Source organism: Eublepharis macularius, chromosome 4 (assembly GCF_028583425.1).
Source record: "Eublepharis macularius isolate TG4126 chromosome 4, MPM_Emac_v1.0, whole genome shotgun sequence".
In the NCBI taxonomy this organism is placed as follows: Eukaryota; Metazoa; Chordata; class Lepidosauria; order Squamata; family Eublepharidae; genus Eublepharis; species Eublepharis macularius.
The window spans coordinates 129139343-129162347 of NC_072793.1; the positions used below are offsets into that span (position 1 = coordinate 129139343).

General features: G+C 40.5%; 1 protein-coding gene across 1 annotated transcript in view; it reads left to right on the top strand.

Moving 5' to 3' along the window:
- The window catches only part of SSUH2 (ssu-2 homolog), a 46152-nt gene that overhangs the window by 10848 nt on the left and 12299 nt on the right, over positions 1-23005 (top strand). The window contains exons 3-9 of the mRNA XM_054976226.1: positions 634-715; positions 3977-4106; positions 7047-7107; positions 11578-11702; positions 14542-14604; positions 17408-17493; positions 21415-21507. Coding sequence (XP_054832201.1) covers positions 634-715; positions 3977-4106; positions 7047-7107; positions 11578-11702; positions 14542-14604; positions 17408-17493; positions 21415-21507 — 640 coding nt within the window. The remainder of the gene's footprint in view (positions 1-633; positions 716-3976; positions 4107-7046; positions 7108-11577; positions 11703-14541; positions 14605-17407; positions 17494-21414; positions 21508-23005) is intronic.

A 23005-nucleotide genomic window follows, 5' to 3' on the forward strand; every position in this document is an offset into this window, starting at 1 on the left:
TAAAAGATGCTGGGATCATAGATCTCATAGAAGTGGCCTTTCACCTGCTGTGATCATTACTTGGCACATGCAGGAAGATCATGTGGGATAATATAACATGGGATTCAGAATTTGACAATTCTTATTTTGAAATAAACAGGGCTCCAAGCCCCTCGCTGGGGGTGGGAATTCCCTGCCCCCAGCTGCTACCTCTTCCCTCATCTGGCCAGTGGGGGGACAGGTGCAGGGGTGAGGTGAAACAAGTGACAAAATGGCATGTGCGCTTTCAGCATAGATTGAAATGACATAATGTCCTGTTCAAACTGGAAATCGTGGGGTCTCAGAGGGGCTAATAATTGGGCTGAATCCTAAAGAATCAGTCCCTCTGAGACACGGTTGCATCTGGTTTGCACCAGAAGTCATGTCATTTAAAGCCCCACTTTGAGTGTACACACACAGAAAAAGAATTGTTTCTCCTCCTCCCTCCTGGCACCACCCCAGTCCCCTGGAATTAAAGTAGGGCCCCCCTGCAAACCTCAATGAACATCAATATTGCAAGGAATTTTCTCCAGTTTTTGACATTACCCTTTCTTCAGTGGATATCATGAAATAATTGGAAATGAATACTAATTCTTCTTTAAATGCTTCAATTAGGAAAGAAAAAATTAGTTCCTCCTCCAGAGGTGATGCGAAAGTTTAGCGAGCAGAGAAATAATCCTGTGTTTCTGGAATGCCGGTAAGTCTCTCATCGTTTTATGGTTATGGTGTGTGAATAATAGCTGGTTTTATTTCTAGATATCTTGGAAACCCAAGAGGCAGGATAAAAGCCTCTAAGATAAATAAGTAATACAATTTTGAGCCTGACATGAACTTGCATAGCACAGAGCACAGCAAAATGGTTAATCATAATATTTTTATTTATTTATTTTAAATATTTCTGTGCTGCCTTTCCACCCAAATAGGGTCTCCAAGACATCAAACTTTAAAACTTTTCCACATTGAAAACATTTACAATAATTCAATTAAAAGATATAAACAGACATAGCTCCAAAAACCAGGGAGGAGGCCAGTAACAGTCACTGGGGTTATGCCAAGCAGAACAAAAAAGTCTTCACTTTGTGAGGGAAGCCAACAATAGAGGGAAACACACAAATCCTGAGGAGGGAGTTACAATACTTAACATTTAGCACACAGGTCCCCATCATCCCCATGGGTGCTGTGGTGCCCACAAATACCTTTGCCTGCCAAGTGTTTTTAGAAAGTGGACAGGCTAATTGGGCCCGTCCACTAGGGCTTCTAACTGGCCATTGGAGAAGATCTGATTGGATGTGCAGATTTTTTTTTTTAAGTTTTGGCAGTAGCTGCCACCACAGCACAACTCCTGTTAAGTAGAAATTCTGTCTGAAAGGCTGAAAAGTTACTATTAGATTTGTATATAAGGTCACTGTCTGACCATTTGTGGTTCGCTCTACCTTCTGTGCTGGCCATTTTGTGGTTTCTCCCACCATGTTAGAATTCCAAAGGGGCCCACAAACAAAGGTTGGGGACCCTGATGTTGTGCTGTAGGCTTTTCAAACCAGTTCACATGGATTTTCAGATTGTTATCTTGTCAACAAACCTGTAAGGTAAGTCAATGTTATTATTTCCAAATTTCTGATGCAGCAGGGTGGTAGTGACAGAATGGCATTTCTAAATTAGTAATCCATGGCAGAAGCTAAATTTGAACCAGGGACTTATTGCTTCATGGTTCAGCCTCCTAGTTATTGCATTTTGCTTTTTTGAATAAAATACACAAACTTAAATTTCTGAATATGGTGAAGAGTTCTCCAAATTCACGGCCTACACAGTAATTTGGGTTAATTTGACCCTGTCAGAAGGCAGGTTATATGTATTTGCAATGTTCTTAGTTGCCTTAAACATTTATGACATGATGATTAAAAATCCAAAATCATCAGTTGACAAATAAGCCTGGCAGAGTAAAAATCTTCAGTGCAAGAATATTTGCTAAGAACAGCAACTGTGTGTGTTCTTTATAAATATGTAAAAAATAAAAGAGCTAGATGAAGATTTATTATCCCCCATCCTCTCATTGTTCTATGGACATCCTAGACAGTGATAAAACTGACTGCAGCTCCATGAGGGGTTTTATATCATGTCAAATGATCAGGACAGTCCAATCATAGCCATTCACATTCCAACCATCCTTTGACATTTAGTTGAACGTGTTCCATGGTGATAAAGCTCTGGATCTCTTGTGAAGCGGGTGCACTCAACTCCGGAACAAATTAAACAAATCAAACAACTCACTTAACTTTTATGATGGTGTTTTGTCATTGTGTTTTGTCATTGACAGCATCTCCAATAGGAAGACAGGATTCCAAGACAGAGGGTGTAATTTTCAGACAAGTTGCTTTTTTAAAACTTTAAACCCTCTTCTAAATAAAAGCAGTATGATAAAGGGTATAAAGACCGAGGCAGGGCTGTTTTAATGTATTGAGTCACCCTATGTAAAGTACAGTTTGACATCATTACTCATTAGTTCCTCCACAGCACAACATAGGTATATGAAAAATATTTTACAATATATGCCACACACATCCTCTCCCTCCTCTCCACTCTGCACTTTTCCTTCACCTTCCTTGTGAATCAAGAGCACTCAAGTTCAAAATAAATTATAGAACTCAAGCAACTCTTTATTTTGTAAAATCAAAAAGAGTCCAGTAGCACCTTTAAGACTAACCAATTTTATTTTATTGGTTAGTCTTAAAGGTGCTACTGGACTCTTTTTGATTTTGCTACTACAGACTAACACGGCTAACTCCTCTGGATCTTTATTTTGTATATTTCTTATTTAATTTTTAATATTGAATTTTATTTATGGCCCCAACATCTCTGCACTTTTCCTTCACCTTTTTGTCGAGAGCTGAAGCCCTTCATCCACTCATTATTTGCTAGTAGGCAACAAACTACATATACCCAATAGAGCGTTCTTGTTAGATTTCCCATCTTGCAAAAGTTAGGTGCTATTTTGGTTGCCTTAGCAACTTCATTAAGTATCAGGCGGATTACCTGATGCTAAGGCAGGGAAACTGACCCCTCCGCCCAGGACTCATGATGACATGGCAGAACATGAGATGGATCCCTTGCCATTTGAAGAGGCTGCCACGGTAACTAAAATGGTGCCAAACTCTCACAAGTTGAGAAAATCTCATGACATCTGTTGGCTTGACATCCCATATTGAAAGATGGATGGAGAGCAATTGAGTAGGATGCATTCCAGTACTTGTAAGGGTGAGAGATGAGCACAGAATGAATAGGAGGGTACATGGAACACAAGAGTGCATTTTAGCCTTTTTTCTCTGTCCAGATCAGATTTGGCCATGCATAGAATGGGCTATGATGGTCCACATTGTCAGAGAAAATGTTGCTGACCCACTGCCTTTCATTTTTGCACCACCACCACTATACTACCACTGCTTCTTATCCTCCTTCAAGCTACTGTTTGGGTGGCTTAGTGAACAAATCAGTCATGGTTAGAGGGAAAAATTAGCAAGGTTTGAAAGACAGCATGGGAACACAAAAGCCATTTGTAGTGAAACAAAAGGGATCATGTGAATCCACCTGGAGCGTTCAACAGGTGTCTACATGGTGGCAGTGGTAGTGTTAAAAACCTCTAGCAGGCCATTCAGGTTGCTTGATAGCATACTATTGTTATCCATCAAATACGGGACTTACCCTTTCTATGGCATCCAGAGGTCAGGCACAAACCCAATACAGAACGGCTACCCAAAATTTTTTTTTTCTAATTTACCTGTGCAGACTCAGAAAATAATTATCTCTAAACCATTATTTTTAAAAGAGCAGTGTCTGTAATAAGTAAATAAGTGTTTGGGGGGATTATGGCTGAGGAGGTCATAGGTATTACTGGGGATTCTATCTGCTGCAGGTATTCATGTTATATATCCTTTAGAAATGAACACATCTTATTAATCCCCAGGATTCCAAAGATGACAGAGGATGTGGCCAGGAATGCACTCCTCAGCTTTGTCAATTCCAAATGTTGCTATGGCAACAGAGCTGCAGGAGAGCTGGTCATTCAGGAGCTGAAACAGCAAACATTACACCGGGTGAGTATACCCAGATATGCTTCCAAGAGGTGCAAACGAGAAGGTTAGGTGTGAGGTCAATGGACTTAGATAGGTAGTTGAGCAAAGCGTTAAAACCCATCTGATTGATTTCAATGGGACTTAAAACAAGAGGTCTCTGGGCCCAAGTGCTCCTTTGCTTCTGCCTTGAAAACACTTTCTTCTCTGACTTTTAATCATGTGGATAGCCAGTTGTGGTCAGTATTAAAGGACATTCACTTTTCAGTTGCTCAAAAGCCCTTGTCTTCCTTATTACTTCCCGTCCTTCAGGACTAAGTCCTGTTAATAAAAACACATTCTAGTGCTCAGTCCTGGTTAGCACAGTCACAATCTGAGCATTCAAACTTCTCTCTGACTCACATCCAACAACAATGCTTACACAGTTCCTTTTGTTCTAAATCATCAAAAGCATTCCCAAAATAGACAATAATGAACAATGATGACATGCTAATAATAGCATACATATAAATAGTCTACCTGCTGATCATTCTCAAGAAAAGCTCCATTTATGCAGACAGCATTATGTATATCTGGCATTTATTCAAACAATTTGTGAAATGCAAGCTCCAGTTCAGGGCCAGTTCGATGTTATAGAGGGATTGTGCAAGATGCTGAAAGATTAAGCCCCCTGTTGGGTAATGCTCCCTCCTTTTTCATACCTTACTGCCTGTAGTGGGAACAAAAGCTTATTAAAGTGACTGCCAATCTCCCTAAACAGGTAACCAAGTGAGTATGGTAACAAAGTTCAGTTAAAAATAATTGGTTAAATTGACCAGCTTTGTATAGACGTGCAAGGGAAATAAAGGTGACGATGTTTATTCAAAAGTTTGCTTTTTAATGATGTTCTGAAATTAAATAGTTCAATAGTTGGGTCAGAAGCAATGTGAAGCTATTACTTATTTTAACTATGGTTATTGTGAAAGCAGAATTTAGTTCACAAATGACTACTTAATCTTAGTTTGCCATGATCAATCCTAGTTTCAGCATTTTCCTTCTCCCTGTCTCTTCTAAAAAGACATGGCTGATAATATCCCAGTCTGCCTTTCAGCATCAGGCTAATGGAAAAGTTTTGCTATTTGTCAAGTTTCTTCACACAGCATCCACTGTGAGAACACAGATCCATGCACCCTTTGCCTTGTAGCCCAGCAACAGTGAGATAGGTCTGGGGGATGATCCACTTTCCAAATTCTCCCAGCCCACCTGCTTGGAGCAGTGAAATTGCTTGAGGTGTTAAACAAGCAAAACTGCATTTGGTACTACTTTCACTTAATTACATATAAGAAGGAATAATCCAGGAGCATTCCTGGACTTTTAAAATGGAAGAGCTAGCAGCTGGGTCTGCAACTGCTAGCAAGAGAGGTGAAAAATGAGAGCGTTTTTGATTCTGAGCAGATCTTGCCAGTAGTGGTGGGCACAGACCGGAAAACGGACCTAAATTTGACATGTCCTGTCCAGTTCATGGTTCATGAACACGTGGTTCGTGGGACCATGTTTTTAATGAACTTTGGTCCATTTGGGCCGGTCCGTCGGTCCATGGTCCATGAGTCCAGACATTCTGGCACCGATCTATCAATTCCCTAGACAACGGAGGGGATGTCTGCAGACCTTCTACAGCCCTTGGAACACACCAATCCTAGCCCTCAGCTCTGGCTGCCAAACAGAGAGCTCCCATTCTTCTCTATGAGAGCGAGGAGCAAGAATTAATTCCCTAGGCAATGGATGAGATGAACATTCTGCAGCCCTGGAAACACACCAATCCTAGCCCTTAAAAGCTTGATAGGCAGCTCTGGCTGCCAACCAGAGAGCTCCCATTCTCTATTCAAGTAAGGATCAATAATTAATTCCCTAGGCAATGGCTGGGAAGGTGTCTTGTGGAGAGTGAGGGGGCTCTTCCCCCACCCTTTTCTGTTTGATTTTGCTTCATTCAACTTTTTGGTGCTGCAAACCAATGCAAATCAATTGGCATTTGTGACTCCTAGTATCTACTGGACGTTTCCTGGGGGCGGCTGCTTTGGGGGTCTGTAATTCAGACCTCCAAAATGCAATCTTGGCCAAACTTAGAGAGTGGCTGGAGGAGAGCCTGCTGAAGCCTTGCTACAAGTTTGGCATCTCTGATTGTGAAGAGGGCGGTCCTAGGGCCCCCAGAAGTGATGGACCATGGACCGACGAACTGCTCCATGAATGGGGTGGGTCCATGAAACTTTCATGGTCCCTGGTCCATGAAACATGACAGACCATGGGCAGATGATCCATGGGATTTTTCCAGTCCATGGCCACCTCTACTTGCCAGTCATCTCTATAGTCAGGAAGGGTGTGATGTAGGGTTGCCATGTGCCTGGTGGCACACTGGTGGCTGGTGGGAGAAAGAAAAAATTTAAATATCACTGTTGATGATGATGTGACAACACTTCATGGAAAATGTGGAAGTGATGTCACACCTCTCTAGGAATTGCCATTAACTCTGCATCTAACACAAGCCACTTTACAGAAAGTAATGTTACACCATTGCTGGTGGCCTCTCCCTACATTCCCCTGGTTTCCTGCTGGTTCCCCCTGCACCTGCCTCCATTTCCTGCTGGTTTCCAGGAAACCCTGAACGTTGCGGTGGAAAATAAGACAGAATTAGGCTAGAACTCTGCATTTATATTTAAAGTGAGCTATGATTAGTAAAAGAGACACACTTTTTGGATCCTGTTTACATGGATCGTACTTGACCATAGATAGGATAGTAGCCTGTGTTTAGATGATCCACTAACTATTAACAGTTTAATTTAACCCATGACTTTGCATGTTGTCTGAACTTAGTCAATAGATAGCTAGATACTGTGTTCTAGCTTGACCGTGGAAATTATTTCCTAATTTGAACAATTAACAACTCTTTCTACTAACTGCATTTCATTTTAAGGTTTTCTTCCTCCATAGTATCGACTGGAGACCTTTAATGAAACGAGAGTAAGCGAATGGACTTTTGATCCTTACACTTGTAAGTAACTTTACTTAAACACAAAAGAAGGAAACTTCCTAATTAAGCATCAAACAAGTGGAGCCCAAACTCAAGGAAGTACAAGTAGGAGTGGAAATTATACACCTTCCGTATGTATTGAATTCATGAGTTTTTATAAATTTAAAGTCCTTAATAGGAATGATTCAATGTATCAAATATTTATGTACAACAGTCACTGACAGGAAATTCTTGTAAAACTTCCTTTGTACAAGTCATATTCCATTTTTACATCAAGACTGCCCAAACCCGGAGCCTATACATTCAATGCTCAATTCAGTTTGTAGACGCCGTATGTTCCCCAATGTGTGGAGAAAACTCCAGCGTTAATTCCAGACAGCTGGCAATGAGCTCTGCCGGCCTCATGTAATACCGCCTGTTTCGAGGAATCTTCTTCCGGCCAATATCTCTACAATAAATCTACAATAAACCACAGTAATTTTTACTCCTAGGCATTTCTCTTACAAACAAACTCAATCATCAAGATACAAACTTACAATCCTCTGCAATCAAGCGTATTCAAACTTCCGTCTCTAAATTCGTCAATATCGGTGGGATAAGGTGTTTCCCATTAGGATCGCTGTTGTACATAAATATTTGATACATTGAATCATTCCTATTAAGGACTTTACATTTATAAAAACTCATGAATTCAATACATACGGAAGGAGTAACTCTGCTTAGCCAACCATGAATATGAATCATCAGCTTTGCTTGCCTATGGAGGATTTATGTTCCTTGAATTAAGTCCAAAATATGACTCCCTTATTAGTAGAAAGGAGTCAAACAACTGATTTGAAACAAAAGTTGAGTTGGTATATTGTTGCTCCATTCAGTATGTTGCTTACCACTCATAAATGTATGCAGAGTGATAAGTTTTCCATAAGTTTGCATGTTTGTTAACGAGGCACTTCGAACAGAATGCTGAAAATTCTACCTTTCACTTTAGAAAGAAGCATTTATCAAGAGGACTTACTGTGGTGGGCATATAGCCACATGTGATGAAGAACATTTGTTCACAAAGCAACAAGCTAACATCCGAGCCCGAAATTATCATATGTCAGACCAATAAATACTGAGCATCTAATGCCAGAAATAATGCAAAATGATGTTTTGAATCAGAGCAGACATTTGCTTTAATGCTAACATTATCTGTTTAGAAAATTCAATATGCTTGACCTCTGCTTTTAATGTTATTGTATGTGCTAGCAGATTGCAGTATCACTTGTTGTCATTACAATTCTACAGCACTTGAAGCACTATATTAGCACACACATTAATGTTCAAACACAATCCATATAATATAATGCCTTGTATTAAGACCAACCAAAACAATACAAAACAGTCCTGATACCGCAGACATGTCCAAATAGCATCAAAGAACCCAAGAAAGTGATACAATTCACCTACCTTCCCTCTATTGGTGCCTGGCTGTAGCCAGCATAATAATTATTGGCAGGGGTCAGGATGGGGAGAAGACAAAAAGGAGAAGAAAAAGATAAAAGCAGAAGGAGGACTTTCCATTGATCTCTAACTCCCTTAAACTCTCTTAATCAGACTGCCATGCGCCAGAAATATTGAAAATGAATGGAATCCATCCATCCATCCATCCATCCATCCATCCATCCATCCATCCATCCATCCATCCATCCATCCATCCATCCATCCATCCATCCATCCATTTTTTTCATTATTTAAACAAAGGAAATCAATACACACTGTTAGTATTTAATCCAGAATAGCAGGAGACAGGCCCCAAACTGCAGAGATTATTTTAAAAAATCACCAACAGGCAGAAGTTCTATCTGAATATGTAAGACTCAGAGGAGAATTTTCCCTTTCTATCAGATTTTTCCCATTCCACTAAAATGATCAAATAAACTATTTTAGTTCATTTTTTCCTGCTTTCTCCCCAAATAATTGCCTACATAACTGTCAGGTCAGGCTTGAGTCAAGAAAGAAAAGTTCTCAGCTCCCTTAGAGGAGAAAACAGACCTTTTTATCAACTTACCCAAGGCATAATTTCAAAAGACTCCAAAGAGTAAGAAAAGAGTTACTTGTGGTATTAGTATTATAAAGTTGAAGTTTATTAGTTTCCGGAGAAAAGTAATAAACTCCTACTACAGTGATTGGCATGACCTATTGTATGAAGCAACTGAGGGTTGCTGAAGAAAGCATTGTGGCCGAAACATTTTCTTTTACAGTACTAGGTTAATTTTTTCCCACTATTTTGGGAAGGCTTTTGTGATATGTTTGGTGGCTGGAGGAGGCAGCCATTATTGCCATTTGAAAAAGTAACAATCCTCCAGGATATCTTGCAGTCTTGCAGCATGTGAGGCACCTTAATTCCTGCCATAGTTTTCAGACTGACAGCCCTAGAAAGAACAGACCTGTCGATTGATTCAGAAAAGAGAGGCAGTGCAAGACAAACAATGGCACAGATAATCCTCTACATGTCAACAGTATGTCTGCCTTCAGTGACCAGCTAGAGAAATGTAACTCAATATGGAAGAAGGGTTTTAAATACCTAAACACCTACTCAAGATTTACAAAATTTACCTAAAGTTTGTTTATAACTGCAATAATCAAGGATCTAAAAAAATGAAGGATCAATGACCTAAATGAATAAAGAATAATCAAAGTAATAATAAAGGGCCAAGAAGTCTGGGACATTATGTATAAAGATTAGATAGCAGTAGTGGTCATAGAAATTAGCAGTAGTAGCTCAGCTGGAGGTAGAAGGGGGATTTGCTGCTTCTACAACCACTAATCAGCTTCCCACCCATTATAAGATGGCAGTAGCAGCAGCTACTACCATTTGTGAGAAGACAGACAAGTCCATTAGAGTGGAAAATCAATTAGCTGTAGGGAAAGTAGCAACTTCTACTATGTGCCCTCTCCATCTGTTTACTGCTTTTTTAAAGGGGGAATTATATTCGTGGTAGGCCATTCTGGTGTTCTGGGGCCTCACTAGTTGTTCAACAATGCAGAGTCCTTCTCTAGTGGAAATGGTGAAATGGGCTATAAACTTTAATAAAGAAATAACAATGGAGGCATGGGAATACTTGTGGAAAACTACAATGAATGTCTGGACTCAATGAAGACAACGACATGTATTAATATCAAAGAGAACATTTATAAAATGATCTATCGTTGGTACATGACACCAAAGAAGATTGCGCTAGGGAATTTGAATACTTCTAATAAATGCTGGAAATGTAAGAAGCATGAGGGCTCCCTCTATCATATGTGGTGGTCGTGTGAGGTAGCCAGGCAGTACTGGGGGGAAATAATAAGAGAAATGAGTGAAATTTTACAATTTCAAATTAATAAGAACCCAGAACTCCTGCTACTGAACTTGGGAATGGAGGGAACTCCAGCCCAACACAGGACGTTGATATTTTACATGACAGCAGCAGCTAGACTTTTGTATGCGCAAAAATGGAAAGTACAAGAAGTGCCAACTATTGAAGATTGGACTTACAAATTGCTGTATATGGCTGAAATGGACAAGATGACAAGAAAATTGAGAGATCTGGACTCAGGGCAGTTCAACACAGACTGGGAGAAGCTGAAACAATACCTGGAGAAGAAATGGGAGGTGGGAGGAAAACTGTGGCAGTTTGAGAACTACTGAAGTATTGAAGTAGAGGGGGGAGACTTTACCGGGGGGAGAAGAGATAAATGTGAATTAATAAGCAGTCAGATTAATAGATTGACATATATATAGATATATATAGGTTAACAAACAGAACATAGAGAAAATAATTAATTATAAGGACTAAATATAAGGAGCGATTAACTAACAATATTTTCTTTTTTTTTCTGACAAGTTTTGTACCAAACTGAATGTCTGAAGATATAGATGGGTCAAATTGATTGACTACGTGAGGAGAGATATATAGAACTATTATAAAAAGATAGAATGAGTAATATATATAGAGAATAAGTCAAATTGTTTGATATAAATGAATGTATGATCTATATGGTTTATGATATATAGAAATACCTGAAATTGAAAAATTGGGATAAATTGTTTATCTAAGATGGAAACAAAGGCTTACAGTTTGGGCATATAATGTTAAAAATATTTAAGGATGTACTGCTTAGAATAATGGAGAATATATATTTGTTTTAGATAGAGGAAGCTAATAAAAGTAAGGGAAAGGGGACAAAGGGTTGGAAAGCTGTTGGAAGTCAACAAAAAGGGGGGGGGAAAGGGAGGGGGTTAGAGATGAAAAAATTGGGGAAAATTGAATGTAAATGTGGAAATAATGGATTCTAACCCAATAAAAATTTTTCAAAAAAAAAAAAACAATGCAGAGTCCTTGGTGAGCCCCTCATTCCTATTTTGATTTTAATGGGCTTTATTATCATTAACTCGATGTTGGAGTGTAGCCTCTGTATTTCAACTAGTTAAAAGATTGTGTTGGTATTATTTCTTCCTATCAGATGGTTTGGTAGATGGGCCACAAAATGGTGCACCCCCTCAACTATGGGATATTAAAGTTCAAGTTCCAAAAATGTTTCAAGAAGATACAAAAAAGTTCCGTGTACCTCACTCTTCTTTAGTCAAGGTAATTAACTGATTGCTCAGTTAGTTTATGATAAAAAGCTATTTGGGTCTTATAGAACCCCAGTAACATCAAACCTTTTTCTGTGGATTTATTGATTTATGTTTACGTAGAGTAGAGAATGTTATTTTATTTAGGTAATTTTGTCTTATTTGTATGTATGTAGAATTTCGTGTAGCCGGTGATGCTAATTTTTTTTCATTTAGGATAAAATATGTTTACCTGAAGCAGGGAAAATTAATTCCTTAATTTGCAAATAAAGTACAATAATTTCTCCCATTTTTATAGCTGGACTGATGAAAATATATCTTTAAAATAACCTCATTCCTTTCCAGATGGCACTCGCTAAATCTGTAAAGGGTGTCAAGATTTTTAAACCGATGATAATTGTGGTGCAAAAAAAGTTAGTAAATAGTTTCTATGCCTCTGGGAGATTTTCTTTGTTGTCCTCAGGGACATCAGAATTAGGCATATTTGAGCACCTGACAGTTTAACTGACATCTTGCAAGGAGAGAACTAATAATTTGGCAAGCTATCTGAATGTGTCTGAGAATTAATGTGGACATGTCCATTTCACATGACTGCAGTGCTTTTATGCAGCTGCTGCACCCCAACCTGCCATAGGGTTTCCATGGGCACAAGGCAGAGGGATGATTTCTGCCAATTCATCCTGCATGGTGCCCCAAGTGTCCCCTGAAATGCTGCTCCTGTGTGATGGGGGGACCCAGAAGAGTAGCTTAGGGGAAGAATCGGAGGTATCCTGCAGGTGTGGCGAAAATTGCCCTTCTCATTGTGCCTGTAGAAATCTACACAAGATCCAAGCCAATGTCTCAAACTTGATAAACTGCGTATTTGAAACAACAACAACAAAATCTGTTTCAGTTGAGACTAATTACTTCGGTGTCTCTGGAGGGTTCTCAGGATGGCATGGCACATGACAGAAAACATAATTCCAGTTGTCATCCTCACTGTGAACAACTTGCTCTGGTCTCCATTTAAAAAATTAAAATTGGTACTATACTAATACAACATCATTAAACAAGTTCTACGACTATGAGATACCTTGGTGTCAACTACTAACTGGCATAAAATAACAAAAATGGAGGTATGCTTCCTTGATTTCAGTAAACAAGGGGAACAGCTGTTAAGTTACTGATTACAGTGCTTTTTTGCTACAGCAGCTCTGTAATACACCTGCCAAAAGGTACATAGTGAAAGGGGAAAAAATACTTTGTTTTACTGAATCTTGTTATTTAGGTGTCTCTGAGTGCTGAGTGTCTGCTTGATATTATTATGAATCCTCTTCTCCCTCTGTTGGTTGATGGCTGCAGAAGTATGCCTCCGTAATTATTTTAAGTGAATCAGTTAGCACTACTACACCATGACAGCAGGGATATTGCCTAATGGTAGAAATAGTATAATGGTGTAGTGGTGTCAATGGTTTTGATGATGCTGCTGCTGCTGCTGCTGCTGCTGCTGATGAAATGGTGACTACGAAAAGCAGTGCAGGGGTTGGCAACCAGAGCATCAGTAACCAAAACTGCAACAACCTGACCCTATAAAATAAGTAGCTACTGCACAGGTGCAGAGCAAGCCATCACAAACATTGGTCATCAAGGCGAACAGATCAGGAGCTCTCCTGCTGATCATGTTTATGTCAAAGTTGCCTAACTGCAACCATACAAGACTAGCTATCTATGTTGGATGGTAATAAAGTGTTAAGGCAATTTCCTCTTTTGGAGGTTCCTGGACCATGATTGTGCCTCATGGTCTTGCTTCATGGTCAGAACAGGCATTAACCAATCTCTATTAATATTCTAACAACTAGAATAGTGGAGACATTTTTCTTAGCCTTCCTTTGTTACCATGTAGATATTTCCTCTGATATTGTACTGGCATCTGTGATAGGTGATCACTGGACCACTGTACTGTAGATATGACTTCATTTATAAGGATTAAGGTGTGTGTATGGACGGAGTGTGTCCACAAGAACTAAATAACTTCATTTAAGCCTTATCTTGTCCTTTTTGTACTCCACTTAATTAAGTATGTCTGGAATTAATATTTAGTATTTTTTGTAAATAGCTTTCATGAAGGTAGTTGCAGATTTTCCGGGCTGTATAGCCATGGTCTTGGCATTGTAGTTCCTGACATTTCGCCAGCAGCTGTGGCTGGCATCTTCAGAGGTGTAGCACCAAAAGACAGAGATCTCTCAGTGTCACAGTGTCGGAAAAAGGTAGATATCCTGAGTAGATATAAATGACCTGCCAACATCTTTTCCACACTGTGACACTGAGAGATCTCTGTCTTTTGGTGCTACACCTCTGAAGATGCCAGCCACAGCTGCTGGCAAAACGTCAGGAACTACATTGCCAAGACCACGGCTATACAGCCCGGAAAACCCACAACAACCATCATTCTCCGGCCGTGAAAGCCTTCGAGCTTTCATGAACATATGCTTCTTTTCCTACATGGTATAAATTTACCTTAGTAAGAATAAAATGAATAAAATGAATATATATATATATATATATTTCCCATGTGATTAAGGTTTTACAATATATTTTTAAATGATGTAGCTACTGAAGATGGGAGGGAAGGTGGTGTGGTATAGCTTGATCTTGTCAATCCTCGAAAGCTAAGCAGGGTTGATACTTGGATGGGCAACAACCAAGGAAGACTTTGCAGAGGATGGCACTGGCAAACCACTGCTGCTTCTCACTTGCTTTGAAAACCCCTTGCTAGGGTCACCATAAGTCAATTGCAATTTAACAGCATGTAAACATACACACACACTAAAGATACTTCGTAATCAGATACAAATGCACCATTTTTTTTTCAGGAATGCCACAAGTGTCATGGCCGTGGCCGATATAAATGCAGTGGGTGTCATGGTGCAGGAAGGGTGAGTATCAGCCTTCTTCAGTTGTTTATTTTCTATGGTCAATGGCATCATAGTTAAGTACAATTTCCATGATTCAAATACCACTGCAGCTATGTTCTGGATGACTTCAGTTAGGCCTGACTCAGATATACATGTGTGCTTCAGAAACCTATGGTATCTAATTAGCTTTCCTATATCAGATAATTTAATTCCTGGCAAGATGAATACCTCAACAACATTTTAGGTTTGTTGTGGGTATAGTATATAAGTGATAATATTAGAGAATCTTTGCTTTCATTTTAATCTTTTATCAAAGCAGAATTCTTTTCAGAATCACAGAGTTGGAAGGGGCCACGCAGACCTTCTATTCCAACCCCCTGCTCAATGCAGGATGAGCCTAAACTATCCCTGACAAATATTGATCCAGCCTCTTCTTGAAAACTGCCAGTGAAGGGGAGCTCACCTCCTCCCTAGGCAGCTGATTCCACCTTTGAACTACTCTGACCATGAAAAAGTTTTTCCTAATATCCAGCCTGTACTTTTCTGCTTGTAATTTAAGCCCATTGCTTTGAGTCCTATCCTCTGCTGCCAACTGGAGCAGCTCCTTTCCCTCCTCAAAATGACAGCCTTTCAAATATTTAAGGAGAGTAATCATGTCCCCCCTCAATCTCCTCTTTTCCAACCTAAACATTTCCAAGGCCCTCAGCCTTTCCTTGTAGGGCTCAGCCTCCAGACCCCTGATCCAGGCAGTATAGAGAGGGACTATGACCTCCTGTAATTTCGATGCAATGGCCCTTTTGATACAATCCAAGGCTGAGTTTGCCTTTTTTGCCACCGCATCACACTGACTGCTCATATTTAGTTTACAGTTCACTCTTACCCCAAGATCTCTTTCACATGCGCTACTACCCAGGCGTCCTGTCATGTCTACTGTCATCTCTAGATGGGCTCGAGTTCTTCAGGGAGAAAACAGAGGCAAAAAAGTCATTAAGCCTGTCTGCTTTTTCTCTGTCCTCTATCAGAGTTTCTCCTTCCACACCCAACAGTGGTCCAATTGTCTCTTTTACCTTGCATTTGCTTTTCACATATCTGTAGAAGTTTTTCTTATTGTAGTGAGCCCCCGCTGGTCAGACTCAGCTCATACTGAGCTTTGGCTTCTCTGATGGCTGATCTGCAGTACCTAGTAACCCTCATATATTCCTCTTTAGAGGTTTGTCCTTCTCTCCATTTCCTGAACATTTCCTTTTTCTCCCTTAGCTTATTCTGGAGCTCTCTGTTCATCCACACTGGTTTCTTGGAGCCCTTACCATGTTTCCGTCTTGCTGGAATAGTGAGGGCTTGAGCTTGCAAAAGCTCATGTTTGAGAAGAGCCCACCCTTCACTCGCTCCTTTCCCTTCCAGCACACTCCCCCACGGAATGACTCTCATCAAGCCTCTGAGTTCATCAAAGTTGGCCCTACGAAAATCTAACCTACAAGTCTGGCTACAAACTTCCTTGGCCCCCCACAGCAACTGGAATTCAAGGAGGAGATGGTCTCCCTAAGGTCCCCACCACCTTCACCCCATCTACCAATTTTTCACTGTTGGTTAATATTAAGTCTAGTATGGCTGAGCCCCTTGTAGCTTCCTCCACCATTTGAAAAAGGAAGTTATCAGCCAGGCAGGTAAGGAAGTTGCATGAGTCTTGTCACTTTTCTGAGCTAGTCTCCCAGCACATGTCGGAGAAGTTGAAGTCACCCATAATTATAAGGTTCTGATGTCTGGATACCTACCAATCTGTTCAAGGAGGGCAGCATTCATCTCCTCTCCCTGGTCAGGCGGTCTGTAGCAAATTCCAACAACAATACCCTTTGTCCTTCCTCCCCTTATTTCTACCCATATACTTTCCATTGGGCTGTCAAGCACATTCTCCAGAACTTGCTGATTTTGCATCTTTAACATTGACTAACTAAACAGAAAAAAATGGAAAAACATCCATTACTGATACATAATTAAAGGAAAGCAATTACCCAACGATAAACTGGTTACAAGCAAAGAGCCACTTCTAAGAAGAAACTCAATTCAACTTCCATATTTGTAGTTTTTAAAATTATCTCCTAACAATAGCTAGCTATCTCATTTGATAAGAGCGTACATTCTTGGCTAACTAATTATCTTATAACTTCAGAAACCATACAAATATCTATACATATTTATATTTGAATGTCTTCTTAAAATATTTTAAAAATGTTAAGTTCATTCTGGCTACTTTTTATCATAACATAGTCTATCTAAAATAGTGATTAAAGTTTCTCATACAGATGAATATCTGTTGGCTCTTCTTGCCATTCTCAAATGCATCTGTACCTGGGCAGAGAATATCAATACATAATACTTATTGATATAGGTTAGGTAAAGGTAGTCCCCTGTGCAAGCACCGAGTCATTACTGACCCATGGGGGGACGTCACATCACAACGTTTTCTTGGCAGACTTTTTACAGGGTGGTTTGCCATTGCCTTCCCCAGTCATCTACACTTTACCCCCAGGAAACTGGGTACTTATTTTACCGACCTTGGAAGGATGGAAGGCTGAGTCAACCTTGAGCCGGCTACCTGAACCTGGCTTCCACCGGGATCGAACTCAGGTCATGAGCAGAGCTTGGACTGCAGTACTGCAGCTTACCACTCTGCACCACAGGGCTCTTTTGATATAGGTTAGACAGCTTTTAATCTACACAAGACTAATAATTGTATTTTGCCCCTCTCCAAGGGTGGAGAGAAGGCATTTTTGGACATTTTGGAAAAGAATTGGGCAAGATTTCTGTTTATTTTGTACCCCATTAGATGAGGTGTGTCACATGCTGTGGAGCCAAACATAGATCAAAATATCAGAAACGGTGCCAAATGTGTTCAGGAACTGGTCGTAAAAGGTAAGATGCTACCATACCTATTATTTTGGGATATCTGGCCATTTCTGCCAATCACCAATGACAGTAGATTGGTACCCAGAGATCCCATCAGTCATATAATTTTGATGAGTCGTTCATACATGCTATCTAAAGTTATAGAAGCCACACAGGAAACTGTATACCATTTGCACATGCCCCATTCTCATATCTTGCTCATCAAGGCTGCCCTCAAAGAACCCCTCGGTGTAAAACACGGTTGGAATTTGGGTGCAATGGAAACTCAGAAATACTCTTTAAGTGGCACTTTCTGAGGTTGTTGTGCTAACGCTACTCCTAGTGATGGAAAGTGCCAGGGGTTATGAGGATTGGTTTCCTTGGAAGATCAGAGCACTGGAATCTTACAGTGTAGTCACTTTCCCACTGCTGTCTGCTTTGCTATCCAAGGAGAACAGAAATTTAAAGGTAGCAAAGGTAAATGAAAACTGAAAGAATAGTTTGACACCACCAGTTACAAGTTAGTTCTTTGGGTCTGAATGTAAATTCCATTCAGTTCCTTTTAATGTATTCTCCCTTGTTACAGCATAATTACCAACCAATTGCCAATTTGCATTTTCTTGTGAATGTTTTAACAAATTTAATGGGAGTTGAATGATGAGGAAAGTATCTCACTCCTCTCAAACCTGAAAAATAAAACAATCATTTTAGATCATTTCAGTGCAAACCTAAGAACACTTTCCAAGTAGTAAGCTCCATTGAAAAGATCTGAGTAGGATTCAGTGTGGACCTGTTTAGGGTGGCACTGTTAATTTAGCAGAAATAATTTTTAATATCCCAGTAAGGATGCAAGATTTGTTGACTGATTTGAAATATTTCTATCCTGCCTTTCTTCCCATGTGGATTCAAATCTAAGCAGAAATGTTCAGTGCTCAGACAACAGCCACCTTCTCAAAACCTGTCAAGTGAATCGAAAGAGAACCTACCATAATTTTTAATGACTGTATTCCTATAGGCATAAGGGTTAGATATATGCCAACTATGGACCACACAGTATCAGTGTGGCTAAATTACTTAAAAGATGAAGTGCCATGTGGATTTTTCCTGAAATGGAGATTGGCTTTTTAAAGACATTCTTTGTAATGCAATCTGTATTTCTTGTTTAAAAGTCTGATGGCCTGCATCAGTTAAAAAGCATACGTGGGGGAAGACAAAGAAGAGGGAATGAAGGAAATGAGAGAAAAATATCCACCTTTTCTCACCAAATGTCATTTGTTTGGCTTTTATTCGTTGATGTTATCTGCTGACAATACTACAGACCTCCCACACAACATCTATTATTCAGTACTGGATTAACAAATTTCCAATTAAAATATTAAAACGGGTCTGCAGCCCTCATTTACAAATGGGCTGTGGCTTTCTGAATTGCAGCTGCACATACATATTCATAACATTCAACAAATAATTGCCCTGTTTAAAAATTACACTGTGAGCTCCACAGTGACAATATGCTGCTTTTCCTGGTTTCTCTAGGCTTAATATTGAAGGAACAAGGGCGAACAGCAGTTCAGGAAGATGCAACATAAGCATATTACTATATGGAAATGATTCCAATCTGGTGGGAAAGCCTTCAGTCTATTTCCCTAAATTTCTATAGAGCTTTGTTTTCATTGGGCATTCCTTTATTCAATGTTGTGTGTATCTCGTAGAATTGCTGCCCTATTGTTTCCCCAAGTACTAAACAAATTGGCTTGACACTGATCTTTAAGCGTTGCTAAGTACCTCCCTGTTCTTTTAAACTGTTCTATTAGGCTCCATTAAGCTTAAAATAACAGAGATGGCATTGTGGGATAATTGTGGACATCATTTAAAAATAGGGACCCACTGAGGCTGGCAATGACTTCAAGTGCTTTCATAAATCAGCTGTTAACTGCTGCTAATCTGCATCATGTTGATGCAATCCAAATCTGCCAAGGATAAACATATGTCTTCCACATCTGTTGCAGGAAGAATTGTTTATTCCTTGAAAGGGGTCACCTAGTTTTCTTTGGATGTAAATAGAAATTGCCATTACGTCCAAATGCCCATTAATTTTGCGTTCAAACAATCTCCCTGCCAGCATCAGTCATGCAATTCGTCTAAGAAAAGGACCACTTGCTGTTGAGTCAGAGAGAGAATTAGAAAGTAAAAACATAATTTTTTAATTCTCTTGCACAAAGACATTTATTTCCGTAATCAGGATGGTGCCAAATTATATTGCAAGATCCCTGATACCCTGCAGTTCATATAATACTCCAGAACAGGGTTAGGCAATATAACAACAACAACATTTGATTTATATACCACTTTTTAGGACAACTTAATGCCCACTCAGAGCAGTTTACAAAGTGTGTTATTATTATCCTCACGACAATCACCTTGTGAGGTGGGTGGGGCTGAGAGAGCCCCAAGAAGTTGTGACTGACCCAAGGTCACCCAGCTGGCTTCAAGCAGAGGAGTGGGGAACTAAACCTGGTTCTCCAGATTAGAGTACAGATCTTAACCACTACACCAAACTGGCTCCCAGGCTGAGATCAGAAGAAGATGCAATGCCTCCCTATGAAGATGTAGCATGCTGCCAATCAAAACAGGGTGGGGAAGATAAGGGTTCTACTTATCAGTCACACTGTGAGCCAACTCCCAATGTGCAACTAGTTTCTCGTACACAGCTAGTGGATGCACCGGGCTAGGAGGCAATGATGATCATAACACTTCTCCCATGACACTGATTCCAATGGAGCTGCCAGTGCCTTAGGGATTTCTGTTTTCCTGGGCAGATATGTGCAACTGGAAGTAAGACAAACAGCCCCCTGCCCCCGGCCGCCCTTTTTTCTTTTTGACTGCATGCAGGGTGGAAAGGAGGGGATGCTAATGCCCTTCCTGCCTCCATGCTGGAGCAGATTTACACAAACACCCCACTGACACACACACTATTCTAAAAGTAAGCAACAGGTCACATGTGAAATGTGAGTTGGGTTGGGGTTTCCTAACCTAATTCGCATTTAACATGTCTTCTGATCAGACCTTCAGGTGTTTCCAACAAACTGATCTCCTATCCTCTCTGTGACTAAATTAATTTATACTTCTGATAGCCCAGACTCCTAGCAGGACATCCACTGTCAGGAAAAGATAGGTGACACCCACAACATGATCTGCATAAAAGAATTTTGTGGCCCCCAGGGAGGCACATGTAGAAATTGCCAGGGAATTTTTTTCCAGTCTCTTGAAACTTTTTTGCCTTCTTCTAATAGCTGTTTGATGTTTTCTCCAAGCAGGAAGCTTTGTCTTGGCTTTTTGTTGTAGATAGAATGAGGGCTCATTCTGAGGGGGAATGCACAGGAACGCAGTTACGGCAGTTCCCCAAAGAGGTCACATGTCAGGTGGCCCTGCCCACCTGACTCTCGGCCATTTGGGGCCCATTTCGGCCCCAATCCAGGCCGGATCGGGCCTCTGACAGGTGGTGGATCACTCTCCTGCTCATTGGCAGCCTGATCCTGACCGTTTTGGGCCCCTTTTCAGCCATTTTCAGCCCATTTTTGCCATTTTGGGCCCAACTTCGCCCCTGAATGGCCAGGGTTGGGTCCGAAACAGCCAGAATAGGTGATGTTAGGGGTGTGTGGCATATGCAAATCAGTTATACTAATGACACATGTCCGGTGATGGCAAGAGGTGTGGCATATGCTAATGAGTTGTGCTAATGAGTTATGCTAATAAGTTCCTCCAGCTCTTTTTCTGTGAAATGACCCCTCAATAGAATCCATTCCAGTGGCAATTTTAGTCTCAATATTTTATATAAATATAGTGATTTTATAGTATAATTTGAATTTGGTTTTTCAGGATGGATTAGCATCTTATATTCAAAAGCATTCTGTAAATTACTGTACAGCTTTCATTTTTTTCACCTAAAAGATGCAGCACTTGTTCTGGAAGAGGCAATAGAACCTGTATGACATGTCAAGGGGAGAAAAAGTTGCTACATTTCATTCAACTTACAGTCACTTGGTATGTGGTCTTTTGCTGTTTATATTGTCTGACTACTAAAGTTTTCTTAAAAGACCAACATTGCAGTCCTAAACAGAATTACACCTAAGCCTATTGATTTCAAGGAAGGTGAAACTCTGCTTAGGATTGCACAACAAATCTCTGTGTGTTGAACATTAAGTAATAATCAAAGTCATAGAATGAACTCACACACATGTGTCAATCCTTGGAGCTTTCCACATGCACGAGAGGGAGAAGAGTGATTTCACTTGTTTTCCCTCCCTTACTTCAGATTTCTGTGCCATGTGGTGTATTGTCCACAAGGTTCATCGGACCTCCAGAATAGGTGTTTTGGAGATCACAGGAAGCTGCTGAGGGAATAGGAAGGCAGAGAAAGAGCCACCTTGACTTGTGGAAAGCTTATAGGATTCTATATATATACACAACCACATAGGTTAACATTTCACCCTTTGATGAAGCCTTATATTTGCAGCTATCATTCTTGGGAGAATTACAACCTCCTCTCTCTCTCTCTCTCTCTCTCTCTCTCTCTCTCTCTCTCTCTCTCTCTCTCTCTCTCTCTCTCTCCCTCTCTCTCTGAGCCAAACTATACAAGACGCCAGACATGTGTTCTTCATATGTCGGATCCCACAAGGTTCCCTGTGTAGTGTAATCTTAAAAAGAACAGGTGCTCAATGCTATTCTCTGCTGGGAGAAGAGCGATGGGAGGGAGTCTCCCTCTGTCTCTCTCTTGTGAAAAGCCTCAGCTTGGATTTTCCTCTGGGAGATCAGGGATGGGAGTGAGAGCAGAACCACAAGTGACAAAAGGCACAGATTGGACACTTGTCTGCTTCCCTCAAGTTTTGGTGGGAAATGTAGGCAGCTTGGCGGAATGTTGGACAAGTAACAGTTGAAAAGTCCATTGGACAGCAGTCAGAGAGCGAAGCTGCGAGACCAGGATGCCTACATTTCCCATCAAAACTTGAGGGAAGCAGACAAGTGTCCAATCTGTGCCTTTTGTCACTTGTGGTTCTGCTCTAAGATGTAACAGGAGGCAGGAAATCCAGGGTGGCTTTTTGCAAGAGAGAGAGAGAGAAAGAGAATCACCTCCACTACTCATCTCCCCAGCAGAGAATCGCATTGCAGATTCTCTTTTTCTCTTGCAAAAAGCTGCCCTGGATTTCCTGGCTCCAGTTACATCCCCCACCCTACCCCTGCCCCTGAACTCCTGGAGGCAAACCTGAACCAAGGCTTTTTGCAAGACAGATTCCCCAGCAGAGAATCGCATTGAGCAGCTGTTCTTTGTAAGACTAGCAGGGAACCTTCTGGGACCCAACACATACCCAGGCATCTCAAGTAGTCCCCCCCCCCATGCACACATGTTTTGCATTCTGCTTTTCTCCCTGACTGGGATCCTAATGTGCTTTTCATATCAAACTCCCCTTCTCCCTCTTATCCTCACAACCACCACCATGTGAAGTAGGTTAGGAAGAGAGATTGTGACAGGCTCAGCATTATC